The 26,413-nt window shown below is 36.8% G+C and overlaps 3 protein-coding genes across 6 annotated transcripts; all 3 read right to left on the bottom strand.

The window, feature by feature from the left end:
- Positions 1-1,240: 1,240 nt before the first annotated feature.
- On the bottom strand, positions 1,241-4,236 carry LOC127792783 (uncharacterized protein At2g34460, chloroplastic). 2 transcript variants are annotated; one of them, XM_052323362.1, is made up of 5 exons: positions 4,061-4,236; positions 3,719-3,915; positions 2,947-3,066; positions 1,760-2,032; positions 1,241-1,617 (listed from the first exon to the last, which is right to left on the bottom strand). In XM_052323362.1, exons 1-5 carry the CDS (start codon positions 4,179-4,181, stop codon positions 1,480-1,482), a joined length of 849 nt encoding a protein of 282 aa, XP_052179322.1. In that variant the 5' UTR covers positions 4,182-4,236; the 3' UTR covers positions 1,241-1,479. The 2 variants fall into 2 exon arrangements, with proteins under 2 accessions (XP_052179322.1, XP_052179321.1); XM_052323361.1 differs by having other exon boundaries at positions 1,241-1,633; positions 4,061-4,229.
- Positions 4,237-7,317: 3,081 nt separating this feature from the next.
- Positions 7,318-14,046, bottom strand: LOC127792787 (DNA replication licensing factor MCM3 homolog 2). Of its 3 annotated transcripts, XM_052323373.1 has the most exons (17): positions 13,866-14,046; positions 13,632-13,747; positions 13,298-13,506; positions 12,157-12,287; positions 11,841-12,079; positions 11,504-11,740; positions 11,228-11,382; positions 10,941-11,149; positions 10,655-10,820; positions 10,382-10,569; positions 10,160-10,219; positions 9,976-10,068; positions 9,548-9,705; positions 8,413-8,481; positions 8,183-8,324; positions 7,852-7,946; positions 7,318-7,747 (listed from the first exon to the last, which is right to left on the bottom strand). In XM_052323373.1, exons 1-16 carry the CDS (start codon positions 13,929-13,931, stop codon positions 7,893-7,895), a joined length of 2,292 nt encoding a protein of 763 aa, XP_052179333.1. In that variant the 5' UTR covers positions 13,932-14,046; the 3' UTR covers positions 7,318-7,747; positions 7,852-7,892. The 3 variants fall into 3 exon arrangements, with proteins under 3 accessions (XP_052179333.1, XP_052179332.1, XP_052179334.1); XM_052323372.1 differs by having other exon boundaries at positions 7,318-7,946; XM_052323374.1 differs by having other exon boundaries at positions 7,322-7,946; positions 8,413-8,478.
- Positions 14,047-14,888: 842 nt separating this feature from the next.
- Positions 14,889-26,067, bottom strand: LOC127792887 (3-oxoacyl-[acyl-carrier-protein] synthase I, chloroplastic). The gene is made up of 7 exons (XM_052323530.1): positions 25,539-26,067; positions 18,285-18,716; positions 17,563-17,736; positions 17,144-17,257; positions 16,918-17,019; positions 15,324-15,390; positions 14,889-15,212 (listed from the first exon to the last, which is right to left on the bottom strand). The coding sequence occupies exons 1-7, from the start codon at positions 25,998-26,000 to the stop codon at positions 15,145-15,147; spliced, it is 1,419 nt and encodes a 472-aa protein (XP_052179490.1). The 5' UTR covers positions 26,001-26,067; the 3' UTR covers positions 14,889-15,144.
- Positions 26,068-26,413: the final 346 nt, after the last annotated feature.

Raw genomic sequence — 26,413 nt, 5'->3', positions numbered from 1 at the left:
AATTCATCCCAACCTGTACAGTGAATGAACTGTGGAGAGAGAAACAGCATTGTTTTGATACACCACCACCCTGAAATGATTTTGTTTGCAGTTAAAGCAACACATAGTAGCTGGCAGATTCCTCATCCACACTATAAGTTCCTCCCCCCTTCTGGGTCTGAATTCAAGCACAACAAAGAAGCTCGATTCAACTCGACACAAAGCCTCAAGAAAGAAAACTTTTCTTCCTCCCCATTCAACAACCACTTGAGAGAGCCAACTGAGAAATGGAGGGTAGCAAGTTGGCCATGGTTTCCAGCATCTACATTGTGGCTCTCATGGCTTTTGCTGCATTTGGAGAAGCTGCTACATTTGAAGAGGCTGGAAGCATTGCACCATCACCTTCCATGGAGAGTGCAGGGTTGGCTTTGTCTGCTCCAGCAATAGTTGCATCCATGGTTTCCCTTATTGCTTACTTCTTCTAAGTACATTTCTATAATTACTTTTTTATTTTTGGTGTATCCTTGGTATTTCTTTTTTGGGTATCTGTAATTTCTTTGTGGGGTTTCTGGTTCTTTCATGTAAACATAAGTTTGTTCATCTGAGTTTCCAGAATTTGAAATTTCATTTGGAAATCTTCTAATTCTATCTTAAGATTGGTACTTTTATCTATGAATCAACCAATTAAGTAGACTGCTCTAGAGGTGCAAGACCAGTGGGATACCCGAGTATTATTAACAAGTGAACCAGAGACTACGACTGAAAGGTCTAATTTCATCAGTATGTAAATATCTTATAGTGGGGATGCAGAACAACTAGCAGTAGTAGTAGCAGTATCTAAAAGCTAGCAGTTCTATTTGAAAGACACCATGGATAGAGCAAAATAAGCTATTCTCAATTGAGGATTGATTCAGTCTCCACATAACAAGCCATCTCAAGATTTTGGATGTGCAAACTATGGCATTTTCCGAAGGGCAAGGAGAACTCTGATGGAATAGAATCACAGAATCAACACCATACCACAAGTAGGCATTTCAAATTTATGAAAATAATTCAGAGCATTTTATAGATCTGTCAATAAACCATGATGATGTCCAAATCAACTGGAAACCTAGCATGAGGATAAGGTTTCTTAAATAGAAGGTTTAAGAACCCTATTGAAACCGGATTAGGATTTCAGAGCCATGGTTCTGGATATTCCAATGTGTATTTAGGGTGAACAGGGGAATTCTCTTCTAATTCCAAAAGCTAGGTTGTTTACTTGGTGTTTTTGTCCTCCTGCAATGTACTTTCAATCCAAAAGAAACAAAAAGATGAGGATTCAAATACATCCATCGACTACACAAATATATAGGAATTCTGCCCGACCACATAAGAAGACAAAATTGCATTTTTGCATATATAATATTACATACATATAAAAGGTGGATAATGATAATGAATCATAATCCTTCCATGTACCCTGTCATGCTGAACTCAAACACGCAGATCACCGTTGCTTTATAGAGCCAAATAATTCCTCAAATGAACGTTTTGGAGCTTCCTTGCGAGCAACAATTTCCACCACTTTGTAAGACGCTTCTGGATGAAGCAATGCCTCAACAGCAACTTCAGCAACTTGATCTCTAGATATGGAACCTTCATATAGAGTATCCTGTATAAATATATATATATATATATAGAGAGAGAGAGAGAGAGAGAGGGAGGGAGAGACTATATTAGCACATAACTTGCTTGCTACTTTCCTACAAAACCAAAAGGTCTCTGTTCAATAATTTACCTCTGGTTCCATAACTATATTTCCATTTGGGGGGTCATTTCTTAATCCACCAGGCCTTATAATTGTGTAGTTAATACCAGATCGCCTGATATACTGCTCTGCCTGAAGCTTTGCTACTAAAGTGAGTCCAAAAACATTGAGAAATATGTACGCAGGATTGAGCAGCTGCCCCATTGCAGCCCCGTTGACTAAAATGGAACTAATTAGGATGAATCTATTAACACCACGCTTCCTGCATGCTTCAACAAGGTTTACCGTGCCAAAATTATCAACCTGCAGCAGAAGATTTTACATGGTGAAGCTATTTTTAACACCCAAAAGATGATTGAATTGAAATGGCAGGACTATCAAACATTAGAGAGATGGAAATTCATGTATGCAAGCATGCAATAAAGTCAGGGTTGAACCTTGTATTGCAACTGGTTTGTAGCATATAAATTGAAATTATTGCCTGAAAATTCTGCAGTGAACTGATGGTAACAGTAGAACTTAAAGAATGTTTTGGTTTTTAGATGTTCCTGTTCGCATATATCTCTGACATGTAAGTTCCAACAATCTGAAACCATCCAATTACTCTTGGCAATCCACGTCAGTGTAAGCTGTGGTATCACCATAACTAAAATACCAAATCCATCCCCTTTTGCCTCCCTTCATCTCCCATTTTTTATGCTGAAAACCTACTTCTTCAATAATGATGACACTGGATTGGTTTTTGAGCTCCTAGTCCTCCAAAATTAGTCTAGAAGATCAAGTGGGATATTAATAAAGCTAGAAATGGAATCTTTTTATCCAATTTTCAATCATATATCATGGTTGTCACTTCTGAATGGATTCTTATATCAAAGCACTACCAGTTCTCATCCTTTATAGGCATCCAGTGTCGAAGCAACTAAGAGACGCTAAGAAATTACATCAAAAGGACAAACAGGAGTCCTAGCAGTCTTGAGTAAAAAATATCAGCTTTAAGCGCCCAATTTGACGTTTAGTTGGCAGAACTCCACAACTTACGTTGGGATGCTCTAAGTTCCACACTTGTGCTTCCACAGACTGCAAACAAGTCCGTAGAAACCCCAATATGAAGTGATATTCTTGATAATTAAGGTTTAACTCTGTGAAGCATAAAGTATAAGATTCTACATTAACAAAATTAGGCAAGAGATCAAGAGAAATAATACACATAAACTAACCTTCCACGGAGCCAGTAAATCCCAAGAAGGCTGAAAACCTGTTGCACATATTACGGCATCAGAATCATCACCAATAGCGTGAGCTAGATTTGTTGAACCTTCAGTTACATCTGCTTTCACCTGCAAAAATATGCATCCCCAGACAAACCAAGATCCCGTAACAGTTAGAAATGGTCCTCTCTTATCCTAAAATGGAATTTTTTGAAGTCGCTGTAATCACCCAGAATAATGGATGCATGGCATTTCCCATTTGATCTTAGAACATCAAGTGTGTCTACACTGCCAAATCTATATGAGGGCAGCAAACTTCGCAGATCATACATTATCTCTAACGGCAGGTTATCTAATTTGGACTCCCCTTTTATTCTTTTGGTATGTTATTTGGATTCATGATTGTGAGGTTTTCTCAAACCTTAATCCTACTAGAAGGGGGAACAGAAAACACAAACCAAAAAGAAATAAATATATGCTTGGCGAAAACTCAGCCGCAATAGCCCACAAACCCTGTACACCAGGTAAGCACACAGAAATCTATGTGTTCTTCCCCCCCCCCCCCTCCCCCCCCCAAAAAAAAGGTTTGAAGCTTAGGCCGGAGAGGAGGTAACTACAACAGCCTCTTACCTGAGGCCAAACCTTGAGGATACTTAATGATTTTCGTATATTTTATGAAAACTATACAATTATGGTACCAAAACAGAATGAGAGATAAACAGAAATCCAATTGGGAAATCAAAAACACAAGAATCAGATGCCAATTTCCTCGGAAACTCACAATCTGAAGATCAGGGCTGCCATCTGAAAAGCTCGATTTGGCCTTATCAACGTCCCTAACACCAGCTTTGACAGCAAAACCCTTGGCCAGCAGCTGCTGCACAATCCTCTTCCCAGTGTTTCCAGTGGCGCCAGCAACAAAGATTTTCTTCTTTTCAGTGACACCCACTTCGTCTTTCTCCGTAATCTCGCTTCTCTCTGTCTAAAAACAAACAAACAAAAAAAAGGCAGTAAATACAAGAACCCTGCCAAAAAGGTTAGTTCTTGAAACCTGCCATCTGGGTTTCTAACAGTGAAATATGTTTTCAAGTAAAAACAGAAAAATGAGAGAGTCGTTGGATACGTGCCATGGCTGCTTTGAGGTAGGAAGAGTGGGATTTGATGGGAAAGGGAGGCGAAGAGGGTTTGGTGGAGAAAGAGAGCGAGTGAAAGAGAGAGGTTCTGAGGAACAGAGAAGTGGCCATGGCTTGTTCCTGCCTTGGAATTATACGATTTTCATGGTTGATTACCCGCCACAAAGTATATGTGGGGAACGACAAATCATGGCAAGGCCAAGGATAGCTCTTCTTTATTTTCCTTTAATTTTCGATGGCAGCATTATACACATTTATTTAAGTGAATATAAATATTTAAACGTATCTGTCAAATGGTACCGATGATGCTAGAAATTGCACTGTCATCATTATTTAGATCAAATAGAGAATGTAATGATAATTTATTGATCTGTGTTGTCTTCAAACATTCACAAAATTATTAGATTCTTCATGACTCGGTTATCATTCTTGACAAACTTTTAACTTATAATTTGATGTAATTTTTTTGTCAAAGACATTGAATTCACAAGTTCTTTATATTGCTTTATCGCACCTTACAAATCCAATCGATTGAAAAGTAGAAAATCGTCGCTCTTATTAAATCTTGAGCAAATCATGCCCTTGACTCCCCTTTGAGTGAAATGCTATAGTTGCCGCAACAAAAGAGAGTATTAGCAATGATAAGGAATATTATTTGCTCGAGATTCAACTAGAGCAACCATTTTTTCTTCTCGATTGATTAGATTTGCAAGACTTGAGAAAGTAATGTAGAGAGCTTGTTGTTAGAGTGAATGTCTTCGTGGAAAAGATCATATTTCTTCTCGATTGATTAGATTTGCAAGACTTGAGAAAGTAATGTAGAGAGCTTGTTGTTAGAGTGAATGTCTTCGTGGAAAAGATCATATCGAAACATAGGTTGAAACTCATTGAGAATGATGGATTGGTTGACGATAGATTGGACAATCTTGTGAATGTGTGGTTTTAATGCAAATCAATGGAGTGCGATTTTGTTCACTCTCTTTAACGGGGATGACCATCACCCTCACTATTTTTATGAGGGTGAAAAGTAACGGAACGACATTTAAAAATTACCTCAATACCGTTTCGTTACTTTTCACCCTCACAAAAACAGTGAGAGTGATGGTCACCTCGTTAAAGGGAGTGAACAAAATCGCACTCAAATCAATGTGTTTATCATCATTTGTCTTTCATTATCCCAAACTTTATTTATAAGTCATTCCATATATAATGTCATTAATAATGTTAAAGACATTATATTTTTGTTTTCAAATTTATAGAAAATACTATGAATACCAAAATAGATAAATTTGTGTCAAATTTGAAAAAAAAAAAAAAGAAAACTACTAATGATCATTTTTAAAAAGACTTTATAACACTCAAATTAAAAAAAAAAACATATAAAGGCCAAGGGGTAGCCGTGAAAATGTAAAAACAAAAAGTCGTAGAAAGGGGATGTAATATATAAAAGTAAAAATATTAGAGTTAAGGGGTAGATATTTATAGAGCCCATGATAGGGTTTTAGAAGGTCCTTAACTTTGAGCTTAGCTTGAGCCCAAGTAAGCTTAACTTGGATTCTAGCCATTGATATTATAATTATTAATGCACCAACACTTCTGGTGAACCAATTCATGTATTAAACTATCAAATTACCCTCAAACCCAATTCATCTCTACTTGCCTTGTGATATTGTTTTGAGATATGTAGAATAAAAAATAAATTTTGAAAAAAATGTTAATTTATCTTTTCTTGTCTTGCCGTGACAATAAATGTCAATTTATCTTATTTTATTTTATGATTTTACTAAAATATGAGAAAAATATATTTATATTTTTGTACATGCAAACACCTTATTTTTGTGTTATGAAACTTGACTAATAATTTTTTTAAATATTTTTTTTGTTAATAAAATTTGAACTTATAATATCTAAATAGCAATTAATTTACAAACAATTTTATCATTATATCAAAACTTATTTTGTTCAAAATTTTATCTAAAAAAGTAAAAAGTAATTTACAATTATCAAATTTCACCTAATGAACCTTTGTTTAATTTTTTATTTATACATATACATACACAACCAACCTATCCAGTTAAGAAATAAATGAAAAAATATTAATTCATCTTTACTCATCTCGTGATCTTATTTTGAGATATGTAGAATAAAGAGAAACAAAAAAAGAAAATATCAAATCATTCTTGCTTGTCTCTTGATCTTACCAAAAATAATGTGAGTTCATTCTTACTCTCTTAATCTTACTTTGGAACGTGTAAAATAAACAAAAGAAAAAATTTCAATTTCATCCTTATTTGGCTCTTGATCTTGGAAGGAAAAATAACAATTTATCTTTATTTTTAACGTAATTTTGCTTTTGAATGTCCAAAAAAAAAATAAACAACAAAAAAAATATCAATTTATTCTGGTTTTTCTTGGGATCTTGCTTTGAAATATTTAAATATAAGCAAAGGAAAGAAATGTGGATTTATCTCGACAGCTCCTAATCATTCCTTGAGATGAGTAAGATGAAATAATAAACAAAGGAGCAAATATGACATAGTTTGGCCTCTCAGACCAATTGGGATTTAGGATTATCCTGTAATCAATCTATTGGTGGAAAAGCAGGAACATTATTTGCATAAACATCATGAGTTATAATTAATAAATTAACCATGCATATGGGCTCAACCGAATTCTGAATTTGAATTTGTTCAGCTATGCTTATCCATGCTATAAATGGGCAAATTAAAAAATACATTTAATAATAAAAGATCACTTTTATATTAGATGAGGGAAGTTGGGAGTTTGAAATATGATAATTTTTAATTATTTAAATAAAATATTTTTAAATTTTGACCAAAACTTTAAACAAAAACAAAAATGTAAATAATAGAACAAATATAACACCATCTAGATTTATGATAATTCTTCAGACAAATACTGAAACTGCATCTCAGTTTCACAAATTGATTATGATATAAGTATTTTTTTAAGAAATTAACAGCAAAAAATGTTCTAATCTCAGGATCAATCCAAAAAAAAATAAAAAATACACTACTTTTCTTGATCTAAGAATACCAAACAAACTCCTTTCATTCGCACGAGATGACTACAACTAGGATGCACTATATTTCTCCATAAATTTCAGGTGCCAACTAAAAATTGGTTGCTCTTTAACTCCCAATTTCAGCTGCCAATAACACTCATCAACCACATCCATTAGAATACAAAATTATTGTGTAAATGAAATCTGTACATTCCATTATTATATCAATATATGCTCAGCTTCACTGCATTGTAGACTCCATTGAATCAAGAATGCAAGGGAATAAGTTCATAACATGCAATGCAATGAAGATGAGTGTACAATATACGAACTACGTGTAAAAATAGCAATTTGGATTAGAATATTAGGTTAATGCACCCCTGCCAATCACACACGCACAGAGAACTGGGATGTGGCAAGTTTCAATAGTAATTAAATGGATATATGGTATCACAAAAAGGCCTACTTTGAGCCAAGACCTAGCGCTTTGGGAGTTAAGATTGATTAAACTAAAACACAACTTAAGATTTCAATCCTCAATCTTCTCAATTTACAGTCAGATAAAGAAAGCCAGCCATAATCCATCTAGAGGTTGCTGCTGTGATACTCCAATAAATACATTCCCATGACATTCCCTGACGGCTTCAATATACTATCAGCAAATTACAGTGGTAGTTCTCAGGTTGAAGATATCACTCACAGTAAGTGCAACTCCAGAAGAAATTTTATGTAACGCTCGAAGGGAAAGATGCTTACCGTTTAACACTGATTGGGGATCTCCCACTTGATACTTTTTTTTAGAGTACGTAAACTGTATCCTCATGTATCATAATTTTACTGTCCCCTAGTTTCTGCACAAAGATGAACAACTTTGATATTAGATAACCTATATATAAAGCAGGCAAGTTGGAATGAAGACCCTGAAAACCAATGCAACCAGTTTCACTCAACCTATATGGAAGGAAAACTAGCCTCAAATGCAAAAACACAATCAAATAGTAACCAAGTATACGCTAATTATGCATTTTGAGTGATAATATCTTCCAACTAATTGAATAGCACAAGAAAGTTTTTAAAAGGAAGTTACCTCTAATAGGGCCATTATCTCTGCCCGCGAGTAAGGTACAGCTGACCGGCTATTTACAGCAGTTTCTATATCATTAATAGATATGCGATCCAAGTGGTTTTCCCGCACATGTTGTCCAAACAAAGTATTAAATGCCTCAATTCTGCACGGTAACAAGCATCCAAAATTACTGGTAAGGAAAACAGATTGAGGATATTATACATTGAAGACCCAAGTTTCATAGCACAAACCTTTCTGAGGTTATGTTGGCACTGGATTGAGCTGCAGGAGGATCATCCACTTCCATGGCATCCATCCTACTTGCAGGGGAGCAAAATAAACATTCAGCAGTATCATGAAACCATGATTATCATCCAGAAGAACACAAACTCATGCATTGCAGAACCAAATGTCTAAAGCTTAAAATATGGCGTCAGGCAGTCTGCACACAGAACCTCATGCTTGTGCACTATTATTTCTGAGTATTGGAATGTTTCAATCTCAGTTTATCCACTAATTGGGGAAGTAAATTTCTCAAGATGGTAAAGCAATATAATCATGGAAGTAGTTTTTATCTACGACAAGCACTGCACAATTTTTTTGAAGCCTCATTAAGATAATAACTGAATAAATTGCTTGTAGCAATGACCTCTGCACAATTTTTCCCCACATTACAGTGACCTTGAAACTGGTTAAAATGGCATCTTGTCCAACTAGGATAAGGCTACAGTGACTACAAGACTGGGAGAAGAACCTACTAAGGCCTAATGTTCTCTACTAAAGGGATTAACAAACTACTAAAACCACTATTCTCACTTTTGAGCTACAAGACCCACAACTCATATGTCCATAAGCTTTTTTAACTACAAAAAACCTCTTATTCCAGAAAGTGGTACATCAACTAAATTTGCCTAATCATGATAAAAGGCACTTTCATCAAAGATTTCAGGTTTGAACTACTAAAGCTGTCTTGCCTAGCAAATCAGATCCACTTAAAAACTTTCCACCTTATGACCGGTATGCTTGGCATTCGGGAAATCTGATGACATTGGACATAGTTAAGCTGCCCAAGATTAGTAACGACTTCAGAATAAAAACTAAGAGCCCTAACTGGCATATTTTCTTTCTTCCCCATCAGCCGTCCAACCAATACTATAGTTTTCACATCATAGGAACACTATCCAACATAAGGATAACAGAACAAACTTAAGGACCAAAACACTTTTCATTGCCTATAATCCATAGGAATTAATTTAACACAACCTATTGGCAAAAGAATGAAAAGAAAAAGAAAATTAATATTCAGTCAGAAGCTATACGAGATAGTAACAGGGAACAGAAGAGTAGATTATTAGCACTAGCCAAGGAAAAATGTTGCATGCTCACCTTCCTCTATCATTGTTGCCACCATCATGGTCAGCTTTGCGTTTTCTCTCCAACTCCCTCTCCCTTTCTTGCTCACGCTCATCCATTTCAGTCAACTCTTTGTGATATATAGCAAAGTTTAAAACTTTAAGAGCTGCCTCAACATCAGACTTGAGAACCTGCCAAGCAAAATTAAGCAACCAAAAAAAAGTATTAAAAGGTATCAAGAACCAATAGAATGCAGGAGCTCAGTTAGGTCACAAAAAAGAAAAGACATATATAAATAACACCATGGCAACGCAGTCTTTAATCTCATTCCCAAGTCCCATCAGGTCTTAGATGGAACTTGAAATAACAAATTCAACTTGTAGGACTAATAACATGGCTACCAAGTACAGTAATAATATTAAATGATGAAACAGCACTTGAGAAGTGATAAAATTCCTTACCTGTCTGCTTAACTTCAGTTTGGCATGCGCAGTTGACAAGCGTATTATAGTTTCTAAGGTTCTAGCAGTTATTGGAAGTGTTCCTCCTCCAGTCTAAAAAAGAGAAAATGTCATGCTGGAATATTTAAGATATGGACCATGGAACTTCTATCTATAATATGTTTGGCTCATCATGAACACTAACCTTTGCATTTGAACTGGCATCTCTAAGTTCTGCATATGCAGTTGCAATGCAATCAGATGCCTGTAAATCACCATTCTTAGAAAATGAACAAAAAAGCACAAAAGAGCCCAAGAATGGTAAGGGACTAGGTGCCAAAAGAAATAATTTGACAGTAAATTTGTTCAAATGAATACTGCAAATTGGAAATTCAAAGGAAAAGAAAATTGATATGAGAAAACATACCTCATCAGTCAGCTCTGGCTGAATTCTATGTTTTGCATAGTGAATATACTTCTTAAGAAACTTGATAGTAAGGGTATCATGCTTTCGATTTCTGCTCCCATGCAGCGTCCGGTTGTACTTTACATAAATAGATGAGCCTACATCAGCTTCTTCTTCTCTTCCATATCTTGAGCTCCCATCAGCAGCACCTGTGGGTAAGTTCTTTCATGAACATTTTAAGAACATATTGGATATGGAACAGGCCATTCGACCACTGAAGTTTTGTTGACCTACCTCCATCTATTGGAGAACGGAAACGGTGCATACGCAAAACGTGTTCGGAAATTTGGCGGTCAATATCAGGATCCATTTGATCCAGTACAATAAACAATAGATCAAAACGTGAAAGCAAAGAATCTGGGAGTCCAATATTCTTGGTTGGAGTTAATGACCGGTCATACTGTGCACACATCCAACACAACAGTAAACCAAGTTAAGCTAGGTGGAGCTACTTGTGTATATCTGCTATGCAAGCAAAAATCAACTATGAATTCGAGTGAGCATCTAACAAACAACTTACAGTTCCATAGATGGGATTTGCAGCTGCTATAACACTGCATCGAGCATTCAGTGATGCATGGATACCAGCTTTGGCAATTGTTACTGTCTGCTGCTCCATTACTTCATGTATAGCAACGCGATCTTGATCATTCATCTTATCAAACTCATCAATACAAACGACACCTCGATCAGCAAGAACCATAGCACCAGCTTCTAACCTTCTTTCTCCTAATCACAAGAAAACTACAATCACTCTAACTAATAGAATGTGGCAACAACATGAAAAGGCCCATGGAAAAGCATTACCTGTTTCTTGATCAGAAGTAACTGCTGCAGTCAAACCAACACCAGATGAACCCCGACCAGTTGTTGATATGGCTAGAGGAGCAATATTCATGATTGCTCTTAAAAGTTGAGACTTTGCGACTGAAGGATCACCAACCATCATCATGTTTATGTCTCTATAAGCAGGACATTTACCATAAGGACTCAAAATTGCAAGATGCTGAACTGAGAAAATTATGGCAGAAAGAGAGACCAACCAAGTCAAGGACAATGATGAGAGACAAAAGCATAACTCACCCTCGTAAATGGGTACCATTCTTTAAGTTCTTTTCAGTTCCACCTAGCAACAACAAAATCACTGCTTTCTTTATCCATAAATGCCCGTGTATCGATGGTGCCAGTGAGTTAGCCAGCAGGTCATATGTATCATTTCTCAGAGATACCTTTTTAATCTTGTTGATGTCTTCAGGAGTGTAGATTGGTGCATTTGCCTCCTTGTTGAGCAGTGAGACATTGTTAGCTATAAGCACAGTCCTAGAAAATGCAACAATGCACCAAACTTTTAAGCCATTCAGTTATATGAATAACTGCTCAAAAGAAATTAACATTTTGCAGCAAGTGTGAGATAACCAACCTGAACACCCCATTCATGCTGCCCTTGGTTTTTCCAGGAATAGCTTTATATATCCCTACAATTGCCACACGATCTCCAGGTTTGCAAGAATCCACCAGGTCATCCTCAACTATGACATCTACTGTTCGTGGAAGCTGGCCAGGAGCAGAATTTTCAGGCACTTCTTGCATTGATAAAGTCTGATGGTCTTTGTACTTGCACAAGCCATACTCAGTCACCAACAAGTGGCCTTCATCATCCTGGAGAAGTACTTATTCTAAAAAACACCATTTTCACTATAAAATGTATGAAACTCGAAGCAAATAAGATACATTACCCGAGTTGGATACACAGACCCTGTGGGCAAACCCATGTTTGAAGTAATATCTCGATATTCACGAGTAGTGAATTTGCTTGTCTCAGGGCAGAAGTGAACACTCTTGACAACCTTTGGCCTTACAAGAGAACCTGAGGGAGGAAATGTAGCCAATTGGTTACATCTTGTACATCATATAGCACATGCAAAGATCTAGGCCATCAGAATGCATGCAAAAAGTGTCTTGGTATACCTCAAAGTCACTAAATATGCTCTGAGTTCTAAATGAGAATTGACGTAGAATACTAAATTTGATTTTAACTAGAAACATAGACAAAACTGCTTTGCTGAATTAAATTATTGATTTCTCCAAAATATATTACTGATTCTGTACTTATAAAGTACTTAAATTCTATGATCCGCTCAGGTGTGTTACTAATTCTCACCACCATATGTATTTCCTGGTAAAAATTATTAGAGAACATCATATAAATCTTCACTTCAAATCAAGGTCTTCAGTCTTTGTCTGTCTGTCCTCAATTTTTGTAAAAGTTGATATTCTGGTCACAACCTTTCAGGTTGAACAAGAAGGTAGCTAAAGACTAACAGACAGCAGTCCCTACGAGTTAAAAGGAGAAGTCAGCAATGGCATCCCAATTATAACCATGATGGTTGTAATTTAGAATTAGGCCCTAGCTATAAATTGCATGCTTTTAACCAGTGAAGAAAACTCTTCCAATTATTAAAAATTTTTATCAATTGTGCAGATTGTCTGAAACTACCTCAAAATGCTATAGTTATATGTTCAGTTATTATTTTCAAATTCGCATCAAATATCTGCAATTTGGGTATACTGATTATCTTTTGTTCATTTTGCATCCAGCTAAAGAACCCTTTCATATCATCACTAAAGAAGGAACAGGAAAAATAAATTCACTAAGGCTGCCACAGATCGTGAATAATTCAAACTTCTAATCATTATGGCACAGCAAAAAGTTTCAATCCCATAATTATAATCATAATAATAACAGATAAAATAGAAAAACATCTAGTTCACTTCATGAATCCAACAGCGCCAGCACCATCAAGTTTAACAAACAAAACCTAATATTTCAAGTGCTTTAAGCACAGTCAAAACTGAGGGGAAAGGGAGAGACAGTACACTTGGTGACAATTCCCTCGACGCAGACCATGGAACCAATGAAGCTGGAGAGAAGATCCCTTGGGGTAACGCGGCGCGACACAAAAGGCCCCTCAAAGCCAACAAGTACCTGCTCTCCTTCCTTCAGGTATTTGGGATCAAGGCTCTGTGCAAACTCAGTCACAGCATCGCATAGAGCTTGCATGTACTCACCTGGATTCTGGAGCAGCCTACCATATGCATAGACCGATAATCAGATCAAATCAACACAAACACAGAATCAGATTTCACAGATTATTGATTATATAAATATAATGCATATACATATAGTGAGAGAAGAGAAAGAGAAATGGACCTGCGAGCCAAGTGGCCTTCTTCGTGGGCGAAGAAATGGGAAATGTTGAGGATGAGTCGACGGCGCTTGTGGTGCATCATATTTTTTATTTCGTGTGTGTAAATATCCTTCCATTCCTGATGATATATATCCATAAATAAATATAAGTATAGAGAGAGACATATACATTGAGAGGAGACGAAGAAAGAAGCTCAGAGAGAGAGAGAGAGAGAGAGAGGAATTTGAACAAGTTACATCTTGATCGAAGAACTTGCGAAAGGTTTGCTTGTGGGCGGCCCTGAGCTCCTCGCTGATGTCCATCTCTTTGCGGCGTCTCTGCAATGGAATCACAGATCAGAGAGAGAGAGGAGAGGAGATACTGGATAGAATGGGCCTTCTTCTTTTCAGTCTATCTAGGGTTTGGATGTGGCGGGAAGGCGAAAAAGAGGGACTCCCGATTTTGGCGGGAAAATTACGGGGCGGGTGGCCCGAATGGGTTGAAATTAGAGGCAACCAAAATCCGATTCCCTACGGGAGATTGGCCCGGTGGGTTTATCCACTTTGAAGAAGTTATTATAATTTGATTGGGTGGGTCCCAATATTATATTTACTTTTTTTCCTGGGAAAACTCAAAATTACTAATGTTTTGAGTAGTTTGTTTGATATCAATATCATTGTAAAATTTTTGTTTTTTTTTGTGATTATTTCTCTAAAAGTTATTTTTCTAAAAACTAATTTCAAAGAAAAAGAATTTAACATTTGGGCAAATCATCTAAAGAACACTTCTAGTATTGTATATATTTAGCAAATAATTGAAAAGGTAAAATTACTAAAAAGTAAAAATATTGCTGATAAAAACGTTTATATAATTAAAAAGCAATCTTTGAATTAAAATGGATTGGAGTAATTCTATTCAGAAATTCTGAATTTGTTATCTACTCCAAGCAAAAAAAAAAATTTACTGCTACAGTTTTTAAATTTAAGCCAAATATCATAAAAAGTTATATGAAGCATTTGATTAAAACACACTCTTTTTTGAATTCTCATTGCCCGGCCACAAACACGCCCCAAATAAAACTCATTGCATGAATAATAACTCACAAGCAATACAAATAACCTCTTACTAACAGATGACCCTTAGGAATTATGTTTACAAGAATAATTGCAAAAAGAGAAATATAACAATTTGGTAAGCAGAAGACATTGCAGGAGTGCAAGGTAATACAACATTGGACCATCATCAATGGATGCAGTGGCTTCCACGCCAACGAAATGATAAAAACTCCAAGAATCAAAGCAAAAATTTCATTATAGGAGGGTTCAACAGCTTCAAATACAAACACATTCACTAAGAGTCGAGTAATAAAAGCTAGAGTTCCACCTCAAGATTAACATAAACAACTAATTGTATCCTTAAGAGCAAGCATTTGCAGCCTCCACTTCCATAAATAAGACACTACAGCCTCTAAAAATTGTATTAATCCTCGAAGAAGCAGGATCTGTTCTGGGCACAATAATGCAGACAGAAACTTGATCAGGGTTTGAATGCAGAAAAGGCCACTACAGAGTTGTGTCCACCAAACCCAAACGAATTTGAAATGGCTGCAAAATCATGATCAGAGTTAGTTGTTAGAAATCCACAATATGCATGCAGCTAGAGGAATCATGAAACGTGCTGCAATGTACACAGGACAGAAATTCAGCAGCTCTTACCAACGTTGATTTCATGCTGCTTCTTTCTGCTTGCGACAGTGTCAAACTCGACAGAAGGCTCTAAGTTCTGGATTTATCAGGCCAAACAAATAAAGAATCATAAGTGGCCCCTCAATACTTAAAGCCAAAAGATAATGAAGTACGCATTCATCTTCAGGAAGATGCAGCTAAGGAAAAAACAACTAGTCCTTCAGTACCAATAATTTATTTTCTTTTTCCAACCCCCTGATCAAGATTCCAAAGCAGAACTTAGTGCACATCGAAAAAAGTAACTCTTGTTTGAGTTTCAGTAGATGCCTACTCTTCTGCATCTAACATTACAAGTGCAGAGTCCTAGGCCATCTGTGGAATACATAGATTGAGAATGATTGGTATTATTAATATTTTCTGTTTAAGAAGCAACAGGGGCTGCACCAATATGCACAACCAATGAAAACCCGACCTGCACATGGTGAATAAAATCCCCCCACCATTATGTCTGATAATTTGAGAAAGATATTATTTGGGGGCCTAAGCATGAAATTATCCAAGGCCCAATTTGTTTTGATAAGTTTGAAACTTATTCTTAACAATTGACGCCTATATTCCACACCACAGAGCTTATAAGGGGTCATGAAACATGTTCTTATTGTTTTTCATTTTGGTAAACAAAGAATTAATTGAAGTATATGTTCCTTCTTTTTGAAAGCTGCAGTTGCTCCACCTATGGAATAAATTTCCGAAGATGTCTCCTGTTTTCCTCGCCTACTTGGAAACACAAAAACTATTTAGGGAAGACATTTTGGAGAGAAAACAACCTTAAAGCACTGTAAAGTTCCCCTGCTCTAACTCTATCAATCCTGTAAAGTTCTCAGAGAACAGATAACCACACGAAGCTCTCAGTCATAAATAATCTTGAAGCACTGTTACATAGACCCTTTGGTTCCCCTTTATTTACCAAATCCACTACAAACATGGATAAGGGTGCAAGGTCCATATGTAGCCTTGTACTCGAATAAAACACCTAAATCTATAAAAACCCATATAGGTGCTTATTATGTTGGCAAATTCACGCATTGCCCCTTATTCAATGCCACTTGGCTATGAGTATCCTTTCCCATGTCAACTCTATTTTGTCATATTATTCTATTTTTCTTTTCCCTCTATAAAATGCTCCATGCTTACTATTTTCCTGGATGGGAACTCCTTTTCCACAACATCCTAGTAATTAGGCCCTATTCAATGGCATACTTAAATAATAACTTTGTGGATTAAAAATATTTACAAAATATTGCCTCTTTGTACATGCAAGATATGTCCATCTTTCCATATCCAATGCTTAGATCCATCTTAAACCAATTCCCATGCGTTAGAATTTGAGATTCAAGAAGCATGCGATCCAAAGGTTCACTCATACTTGTAACATTTAACTGACTTTGCATAAAACAGTTATGAATTAGTCTGAAGATTGTGATATTCTTGTTATCTAGCTAAATAAAGTATCAAAAAGTTAAAACACCGGCAGAACAGCAGCTAACATCAATTTCTAATGTAAATTAATTCAGACAGATGGCAGAAAGTAAAAGAGAATCATTAAGTAGAAAATAGAGCATACATATTGATTTATGGTAGGATGCACCCAGCCTGTGGTGATGGCTTTGATTGTAGCAATGGCTTCTAGACCCCCAGCAGCTCCAAGACAGTGACCTATCATTGACTATGAGAAAGAAAAAAGAAAGAAATGTGCATCAGGAAACTGCAAGTGATTTCAGCTTGGCTTCACGAGTAACAACTAAAGAAAACAACCCCCGCGTGCGCCCGCCGGGGGGGAGAGGAGTCACCTTGGTTGAATTCATTTTGATCTCTGAAGTGTTCTTGAAGACCTTCTTTATGGCATTTACCTCAGCTATATCACCGGCAGGAGTAGAAGTTGCATGAGCATTTATGTAGTTGACCTGAACAAATGATGGGGAATATTGATTCATTAGTTTTTGTCTCTTGCCGACATCATTTCTTAGGTTGATGTTTGATTGTGTAATGGACATCAACCACCCTTGTAAACATAGGTTAGCAGCTTTATAATACGAGAAAAGTCACTAATAAATGGTGGATAAGCATTAAACCATTTCAAGACAATGCTATGATAAAAGTTGGATTATTAGTGCAAAGTACGATGCTTGCAGAATGCCCCCTATCACCATGCCCTTGCCAATCCAGAATAGGGTACAAGAAAGTTAACCTGAGGGAAACAAATGAATACCTCTTCTGGAGACACACCAGCATCTTCAAGGCTTCTCTCAATGCATGAAGAGACACCAAGTCCATCAGCTCTTGGATCAGTCATGTGATAAGCATCACAATTCACCGCACCGCCCAAGTACTCTGCAATAATAGGTGCACCTCGTTTTGTGGCATGTTCCAAGCTCTCCATCACCTGCCAAGGACATGGTCACAATTACTAAAAATAAATATGTACATATATACACATCCTAGTATTCACTTCATAACGACATAAGCCACTGGAGCAAGAAATAATTTATTTGGTCAAAAACAGCAGAGATGGACCAAGGAAAGAATATGCCCTGCCCATGCAGCCTCCAATAGCTAAATCCAAACCAAGAATACAGCACTTACTATTCAAAAGTAATCCAGGAACTGATGAAGTCAACAAAAAAAGGTTTCAAAGGGAAAACTCATTGTTAGTCCCATGTGAATAAGATGATGGAAAATATCAACAGCATTATGCAAACAAAACCCAATTACAGGTTCTGGCAGTATTTGCTTTTTTTTTTTTTTCCTTACCTTTCCTCTTTAGAATGTAGAAATTCATGCTCTCATGCAGTACAATGGGACTGGCTGACAGCTCATTGTGCGTGTCTTTTGCTAGATCCCAGAAACTGGAGAAAGGAAAAGTCTACCATCTATCATATGACTCACTGACTCTTCTTTTAATTAAGCCTAGCACATGACAAGCAAACTTACCAATACTCCAGCACCTTCACCCATCACAAAGCCATCTCGATCTTTATCCCATGGCCTAGAAGCACTTTCTGGGTCATCATTTCTCTGAGACAAAGCTCTACATGCAACAAAACCTCCCAAACCAATGGGGATAATGGCAGCTTCAGTACCACCAGCTATCATCATGTCAGCCTCACCTCGACGGATGTGATTGGCAGCAGCATAGAAGCAGTAATTGGAGGTAGCACAAGCAGTAGATATAGAATAGTTTGGTCCCATAAAACCAAGTTCAATTGCAAGCAAGGCAGAGCCCATGTTTGTAATAGCATAAGGTATGAAAAATGGGGTAATTTTCCTGTAACCTCTCTCTATGAGAGCCTTAACACCATCAGAAAATACTGTAAGACCACCCATCCCTGTTCCAACAAGCACACCAGCCCTTTCCTTGTCAATCTGCAAAAAGCACAAAAGAAACGAACTGAGAGAGAGAGTTTCTTCCTGTAAGGAATTAAATAAGCACCAGAATGTAGTTATCATCAGGTATACCCTAAATAAATTTTGAACAGTTAAAAGAGGTGGATGGGGGAAAATTAAAACAAAATAAAAGAAGTTTGAAGAGCAAAACTCCTCCATTACTCACCATAAGCAAAAGCAAAAAATTTCACATAATCAAATAATCACAATAATAGGTATTTCACTTTTTATTGACTTAATTAAGTTGCCCCCACCCCCCTCAAGGACTAAAGGGTTCCTCTTTATTTGATTTGTAAAAGGCAATCAATATTCTACATGTTTATTACCTACATATTAGGTGGCTTTTTCAATTTATAGTTTTGGTGGGGATCATGATGTGGCCTTGAAATTGTATATTGACATGTTAACACCATATGCATCAGGATGGCAATGGATAGGGGGCCCCTCTACCAGTCCCCATACCAGTATCTCTATTCGTGTCCCCTAACCCACTACCCGTACCCTTAGAGTATTTTGTTTAATTCTCCATCTCATACCTATAGGATAATAGGTAACCATACACCCGACGTACATCATTCTAACAAATTCATATTCATAGTTTAAATAATTTCACAACAATTTGATAATAAAGGAATCTAACATTAGTGCAAGTAAAAAGCAAAAAAGGAACAACTGAAATTTTTTAAATTGTTCCAATAAAATTAAGTAATAAAAAATATCACCTTGGTTTGTTAATGACAAGGAGGCATAATTAGGTTAGATTTCAAGTTTGTGAGAATATATTTGAATTAGGCTTTTTTGAATATATGAATTATAATATATAATTAGATAAATAATATATATAATTATATCAACGTAGGGTATGGGTAGGGGATGATATCCCCACCACCCTACACATACCCAATGGGTATTTTAAATACCTCCCCGCCCACCCAACCAAAAAAAGAAGTATTTTTTGTTACCCTTCCCATCAAGGTAGGGTACCCATTGCCATCCCTACATATGCACCTATCTTTAATACTAAGTTATTGTAATCAGTTGTGCTCTTCTATTAAATCTTCATGCGAGGCTCATTGAAAGATGCATTGTTTACCCAGAATTCACGATGCTACCCTGGTTTCCACTAATTCTTTTGTATGAAGTATGCCTTATGATGATTTTGTACAAGGTGCACCCCTCAAAGTGCCTTCCTTATACGTATTGTTATAGATAAGATGGGCTTTGGTCCCAAGTGGGGATGTTGGATTTGTTTCTGTATTTTCAGAATGATGTTTTCAGTACTTGGTAATGGGGTTCCTTAAAGTTTTTTCCATAGCTTGTGAGGCCCGAGGCAACGTGACCCTCTATTTATTTATTTAGCAATAGAGTTCTTAGCCTTAAATGGTTTACACATTAGAACAATGTTGGAGGGGGGAAAGGTTTTGAAGTAGGCAAGAGGTTGGATATTTTGGTGTGAGTCTCACATCTCCCCATGACTTTTTTTTGGAAGATAGCATGCTGTTGTTTAGTAGAATGTCTAAGAGTTGAGAGATTTTAGGAGTTCTTTCATGTTTCAAAGTGTATCAAGACCATGTATCAATTTACCCAAAAGCGAGATTATCCTCAATGGAGGGCTCAAAATGTTTTGGCCTATAGACTTGGGCATAAAGTGGGACTCTCTCAATTAAATATATAAGTTCATTTTTTGGGCACTTCATTCAAAGCTAAGGCTATTCGATATGGGTTGTGGAGAAGTTTAAGAAAAGTTTGGCATCCAAACTCTCACTAAAAAGTGTACTTTCTAGTCTTCCCACTTATATTCTTTTTTTGTTTTTATGGCATTTGTATCCATTATTAATAGGTTGGAGAGCCTACAAATTAATTTTTTGCAAAGTGGGATACGGGAATTGCCGGTGAGTTTATCACCTCACCAGGAAAGGTTTACCTCCTAGAGGGTGAGGGCAGGTAGGTATAAATTGGACCTGTTTAAGAAATCTTTACTTGGTAACTAGTTGTGGATATTTGATATCAAGCTAGATTGGTTTGGGAGAAGATTTATTGTTTATCAGTATGGTAGTGTGCCAGGTTTGGTCCTTGGATTAGACTCTTCTCCTTATAAGGGTTAGAATGAGGGGGTGCGAGGATTTTAGTAAGTATGTTAAGCTTAAAAAGGGAATGAGTCTAAAGCAAGATTCTAGTAGGACAAATGGTCTGGTCAGGCCTCTGTTCAAATTTTAGGTTGGCAAATAATACCGAGGGCTGCATGCTTGTCACTACTAGATAAGGTAACCTCCAAACTTTATAAGCAAGTTTTAGGACTGAAAAATGGGCTCCTTATCAATATTTTACAGCTAGCTGAATCATTTTATTTTGACTAGATGAGGTGGACACATGGACATGCACCTACTGCATAATGGGAACTTTTGTTGTTTGTTCTTTCAATGGCACCTAAAGGGATATCTAGTTTTCCTTGCAAAGCAGTCTGGATCAACCACTCCTCTCATAGTCACCTTCTATGCAGAGTAACTGCCTTCAATGTCATTCTTACTACAATAACTTGAGGGCGTGTGGTAGGTGATCTTCCATTGATATTATATGTGCAAGATAGAGGAGAGTCAATAGATCATCCTCTTCTTTATTGTCTGGTGGCGGAAGAGTCAAAGTTTCCAGGTATTCAGTAGGATATGCTTGCCTCTCTAGTAGGCTTTTTACATTCAGAGGCAGAACTTACCTAGCTGCCAGATATCAGGAGGTCAACTTTTCCTTCATGAATTCCGTGGTACATTTGGTATGAAGGATAGAAGAGAGCATTTGAGAATGGAGAGAGTTCAACTTTGTGTAATATTATTTATTTTTTTGGTCAAGGATGGATTATCATTTTTGTTTGTCATCTGTTGTGCATTTTTGGATGCCTTAATTTTACTGTATCTAGGAAATTTTGTGCATATTCTTTTAAGATCATTTTCTCTTTCAATATACTTGTTTATTTATCAGAAAAGGAAAAAAGCATCAAGGAAAACAGCCTATTAAACCAAACTTTTTCTCAAATATTTCCTCATTTGTTTTCTTTGATATATTCCTCAATTACTTACCAAAAAAAGAGAAATATTTTTCAATCACTTATTGTATATGCTAACAAATAAGTCTACAGGAAATAAATCATGCTGAGGAAAATCATCAAAGGTCATTTGATGATAAGTAGGGATGTGTATACACAGGTCTAGGGTCAATTGGAAAAACACTGCGTGGTAAAAAATAGGAAGATAGAAAAGCATGTACATATGCCCCTTTTTTTTTCATTCATTAGTATCGGCACTGTTTCTTCTTTCTTCCAAACCCCATTCACCCCCTTTGTCACATTTTAATTTCATTTAATTTATCTAACAAAAAAGATGAGAAAAAAAAAAAGAGTGATGTGTATGCAACATGAGTTCTCACCCAGCTGATGAAGTAAGCACTTCTCCCTTGCATGTTCCACATGTAAATTCATGTCTCCCACTGGAACAAAGGGCATAACCTTTTTTTCCCCCATTTTGATCAACATGCGAGTTTGGAACAAAGCCATGTGACCAATATTGCCCTAAATGAAGTTAACATGATATTATGATAAGAGACTGTAAAATTCCTTTGCACCATGTCCTACTCATGATCCACCAGAAAGTTGTAATGCTTATCCAAGGGAAAGACCTATATTCCAATGTTCAGATACCAATCAAAAAGAATGGACTAGATATTGGGAAAGTATCTCAAAAGCTCACTTGAAGGTTCCAGTGATACCTAGAAAGGGAAAGCAAACTTTGGCACACAAACCTTCGCCTATAAGGTACCTGTGAAACTAAAGAACCTACCTCTTAAATCCTAACATGTTTTACATTTTCCGCACTAAAATAGGAATTAGAGATCAAAACCGCAAAAGAATGAAGTTAAATCCACATACACTAAATTATCTAACCTATGAAGAAAAAGGCAAAAGGTGACGGGATGAACAACCATAACGGAGAAAATTGAGTTCTTTAATATATATATATATATAAAGGTTCCCTCATCCCTTCAAAGCTCCTTCTATTACTTTCTTTCCAAATGATCCACAAAAATCAAAGGGCACTAACATCCACCTTTTCTTCTCCTCTTCCCCACGCTAACCCCTTCCCCAAACCAACCATAAATAAAGTTCACCACATCCTTGGTGAAAGTCTAGTTCTTTCCAAACAAACCAATCTTGCCACATCACAACCCACAAAAATAAATAAGACAAATTACACTTACAAAGACAACAAAAGTTCACAATGATATGCATTCTGTGTGTTAGATTATTAATTGTCAACATCAGAAAGCACACAACAAACAAATTTTTCCACTCCAAAGGCTGTCCACACGGTCCAAACTCCTTTGTCTAGTGTATATGCCTTTGTGTATGATTCGTTAGCAAATCTTTCTTTTTGTGAGATACCCCAAGAAATGCATCCTACTAATCTCCAGATCCTTAAAAACTCAGAAAGTAAATTAATAAGTGTCAAGTCCTTGAATTGGGACTTGGCAATTCAGTAATTCCGATTGAAGAAAAGGGAGGGAAAAGGTGAAATAGAAGAGTGAGATTGGAAAGATCAAGAGAGAGAGGGATTTATTCATCAATCAATCGGTAAAATCCCTAGGTGCCGTAGGTCTTCTTATTAATAAGACCTCTAGCTATACAATGCTTCTTCTAACCTCCTAACTATCTCCTTCGGCTGTTAAAACAGCCTCTCCCGCTCTCTAACCTCCTAACTGCTCTAACAGTCTATTAGAGGTAGAAATTACAGAATAACCCCCAGGGTCATAACAATAAGCTCCATCAGTTGATGTACTGTCACTGCAGCTCGTCCGTTTGCTATTATATATCATAGAACAGCATATTGACCCCAGTAGGAGCATAATATACTAAATAAGCATCCCTGTCTTCCCCAGGAAGGAAGATTTAAAGACAACAGTGCCAGCAACTATGCATCCAAAATACCACTCTATCAACTCTCCCACCTTTGACTGGAAGAGGTTATGAAATCAGCTCTACATATCAGAATACTTTCCCAAAACCCTTTACCATGAGATGCTCACTTCTCATGAACTCAAATATCCCCATAGCTATATACCTGTGGTCACATATTTTTCTATTTCCACGTTACTTCAAAATTTATCACATTCCCAGGCCATCTCCAAGACCCAATTACTCATGGAGCTTCTTTAAAAATTCTCAGCTCCCCAATTACTTGTCTTATAGTTTAGGTGCTTTATCTATTTGTGGTTTCACTGCTTGTTGTTTTGTCTGGTTCAATAATACCACTTATCCTAGTGAGTTTTACGGACCTACTGGACCAGAAGTCTCAAGCTCAAACACTAACTCAATATCACCCTAAATGAGATCGTGCCGAAGTTTCTCTAGCGCAGTGTGTACAGTGTGTGAACATAAAAGTGAAAAAAAAAGCATAAAACAAGTTAGGATGGTGGCATGGTATTTTTATTACAGCAAGCTGCCTTCCACATTCCGTAAATCTACTGTCTCTTTCACAATTGAGTTCAAATGTGACAAAATTATTCATATGCAGGTATTGTCTGTTTCGTAATTAAGCTTGAATCCAGCTAATCTTTTCTACTCAGATATGCGGTAATCAAACATTAGCAATCATAATGGCAGGACAAATCCCAGTCAAATTATTTTTTTCATTTTCAATAAATATATACATAAATGATGAAATGCCATGGAGGAGTGAATCCTATACCGAATAAGCAATGTGGAACTAGAAGTTTACTGTATCCAAAACCAGAAACTAAAATAACGCACAGTCAATTTACTCTATTATCTTCTGTCACTGCATCGTTAACACTTAACACAACCTTCAAGGTATTTCAATAAATTCACAAGTTTTACTAATCAAAGAGAATGCAAAAACAGGTCATACAACTCACGTACCAAACAGGATATATTTAAACCAAAAATTTGTCTTTAACTTCTGTCATATACTGAATGTGCATGTGAGAGACCGCTATAGAACAAAGATTCAAGGCAATTAGATGTAATTTGTCCAGATCTTATATAGTTTGAGTTATGCAATTGCAATTGATGAAAAAGTTCTCCTCACCCTCGCAAAGTGGGGAGTCTCGTGCACTAGGAAAACCTTTCATATGATATATATTGGTCTACAACTTCTGTCATACATGGAATATGCATGCAGGAGACTGCTATAGAAGAATGATTCAAAACAATTAGAAGCAATCTGTCCAGATCTCATATAGTTTCGGAGTTATTTAATTGTGATTGATAAAAAAATTCTCCTTGCCACCACAAAATGGGGAGTCTCGAGCACTAGGAACGCCATTCATATAATATATGTTTGTGTCTGTAATTGAGAGATAGACAAAACATTTCTGGATGCAGGTGCAATTGAACAGTGAAATGATCATATCCCCTATGAAAAACATAAAACCGTAAGTTAAATCAAATGTGTGTCTGAAAGAAGACCCTCTGAGTGAAATCCAATTAGAGAATACAAATTTCTTTAGCTTTGGAAAGCAAAAATACAGGAGGAAAATGAAACAGCAAATACCCAGAACCCCTTTTCCTTTCTCTTTTTGCTAGGTAAAAATCCCTTATCCAGTAGGTAAGTAAGAAAATGCTCAAATGTTCGTTTGCCCGTCCATATTCACTATAGATCCCCGATTCAAATCAGCATATGAAACTACAAACTCATCGAATTTCACAAGTACCTTACCTACTGAGTAAAAAAAACAAATCGAATACTGAAGCACTTAAACAACCAATTGAACATTAAAACCGGGACTTCTACAGACCTTCCCAAGCTTATCGCCGCCGAGATCAGCATCTTCGAGCGCCTTCTTCCCGGCAACAATGCAGTAGCGAAGGCAATCGTCGAGACGCCTATCGTTCTTCCCGTCAATGTAGCCTTCCGCGGAGAACCCTCGGATCTGGCCGGCAAATCGGGTGGGGAACTTGGACGCGTCAAACCGGTCGATGAGGGAGATGCCGCTCTCGCCGGCCAACAGCTTGTCGTAGTAGGCGTCCGCATCGTTGCCGAAGACGGAGACGAGCCCCATCCCGGTAATCACCACCCGCTTCTTAGGGTCCTTCTCGCGTTTGGGGGCCGAGGCGGCGGCGGGTTGGGCAGAGGCGGCCGAGATGAGCGAGAGCTTCTTGGCAGCGGGCGGCCTCGCATTTCCAGGGAGGTGCGGGGAGGGCTTGCGAAGTGGGTCAAGAGACGATGGCCGCAGCATCGACGATTGGAGTGCTTGCATGGCGACAGCAGCGGTGGCGGAGAGTGCGAGAGAGGCGTCGTCAATGAGAAATATGCAAAGAAATAAAGACTCCTTTGGGGTAGATAAATACAGGTGGACGTCCGGATCCAATTAAAGTGTAACCATCACTGATCTGTAAGTTTATAAAAGATTTATTATTATATTACAATAATATTATTTTTTGAAATTATTTTTTTCATTTCAAACCAACATATGGAAATACATCTTGTGACATTTTTTTTTTCATTTGAAAATGTTTAATTTAAAACTGAATGGTAAATGAGTTTAAAATTTAAATATTTCAAATATGATCAAAATAAAAATATTTCAGATTAAACATGATTCATTTGAAGTACTTAAATTTAAAATCATTTAGGCTACGTTCTCTTTACTATTTTCAAATTATTTTTAAT

This window comes from Diospyros lotus, unplaced genomic scaffold, assembly GCF_014633365.1.
Source record: "Diospyros lotus cultivar Yz01 unplaced genomic scaffold, ASM1463336v1 superscaf1, whole genome shotgun sequence".
NCBI classification, from domain to species: Eukaryota; Viridiplantae; Streptophyta; class Magnoliopsida; order Ericales; family Ebenaceae; genus Diospyros; species Diospyros lotus.
This window is presented reverse-complemented; position numbering and strand designations above follow the sequence as displayed.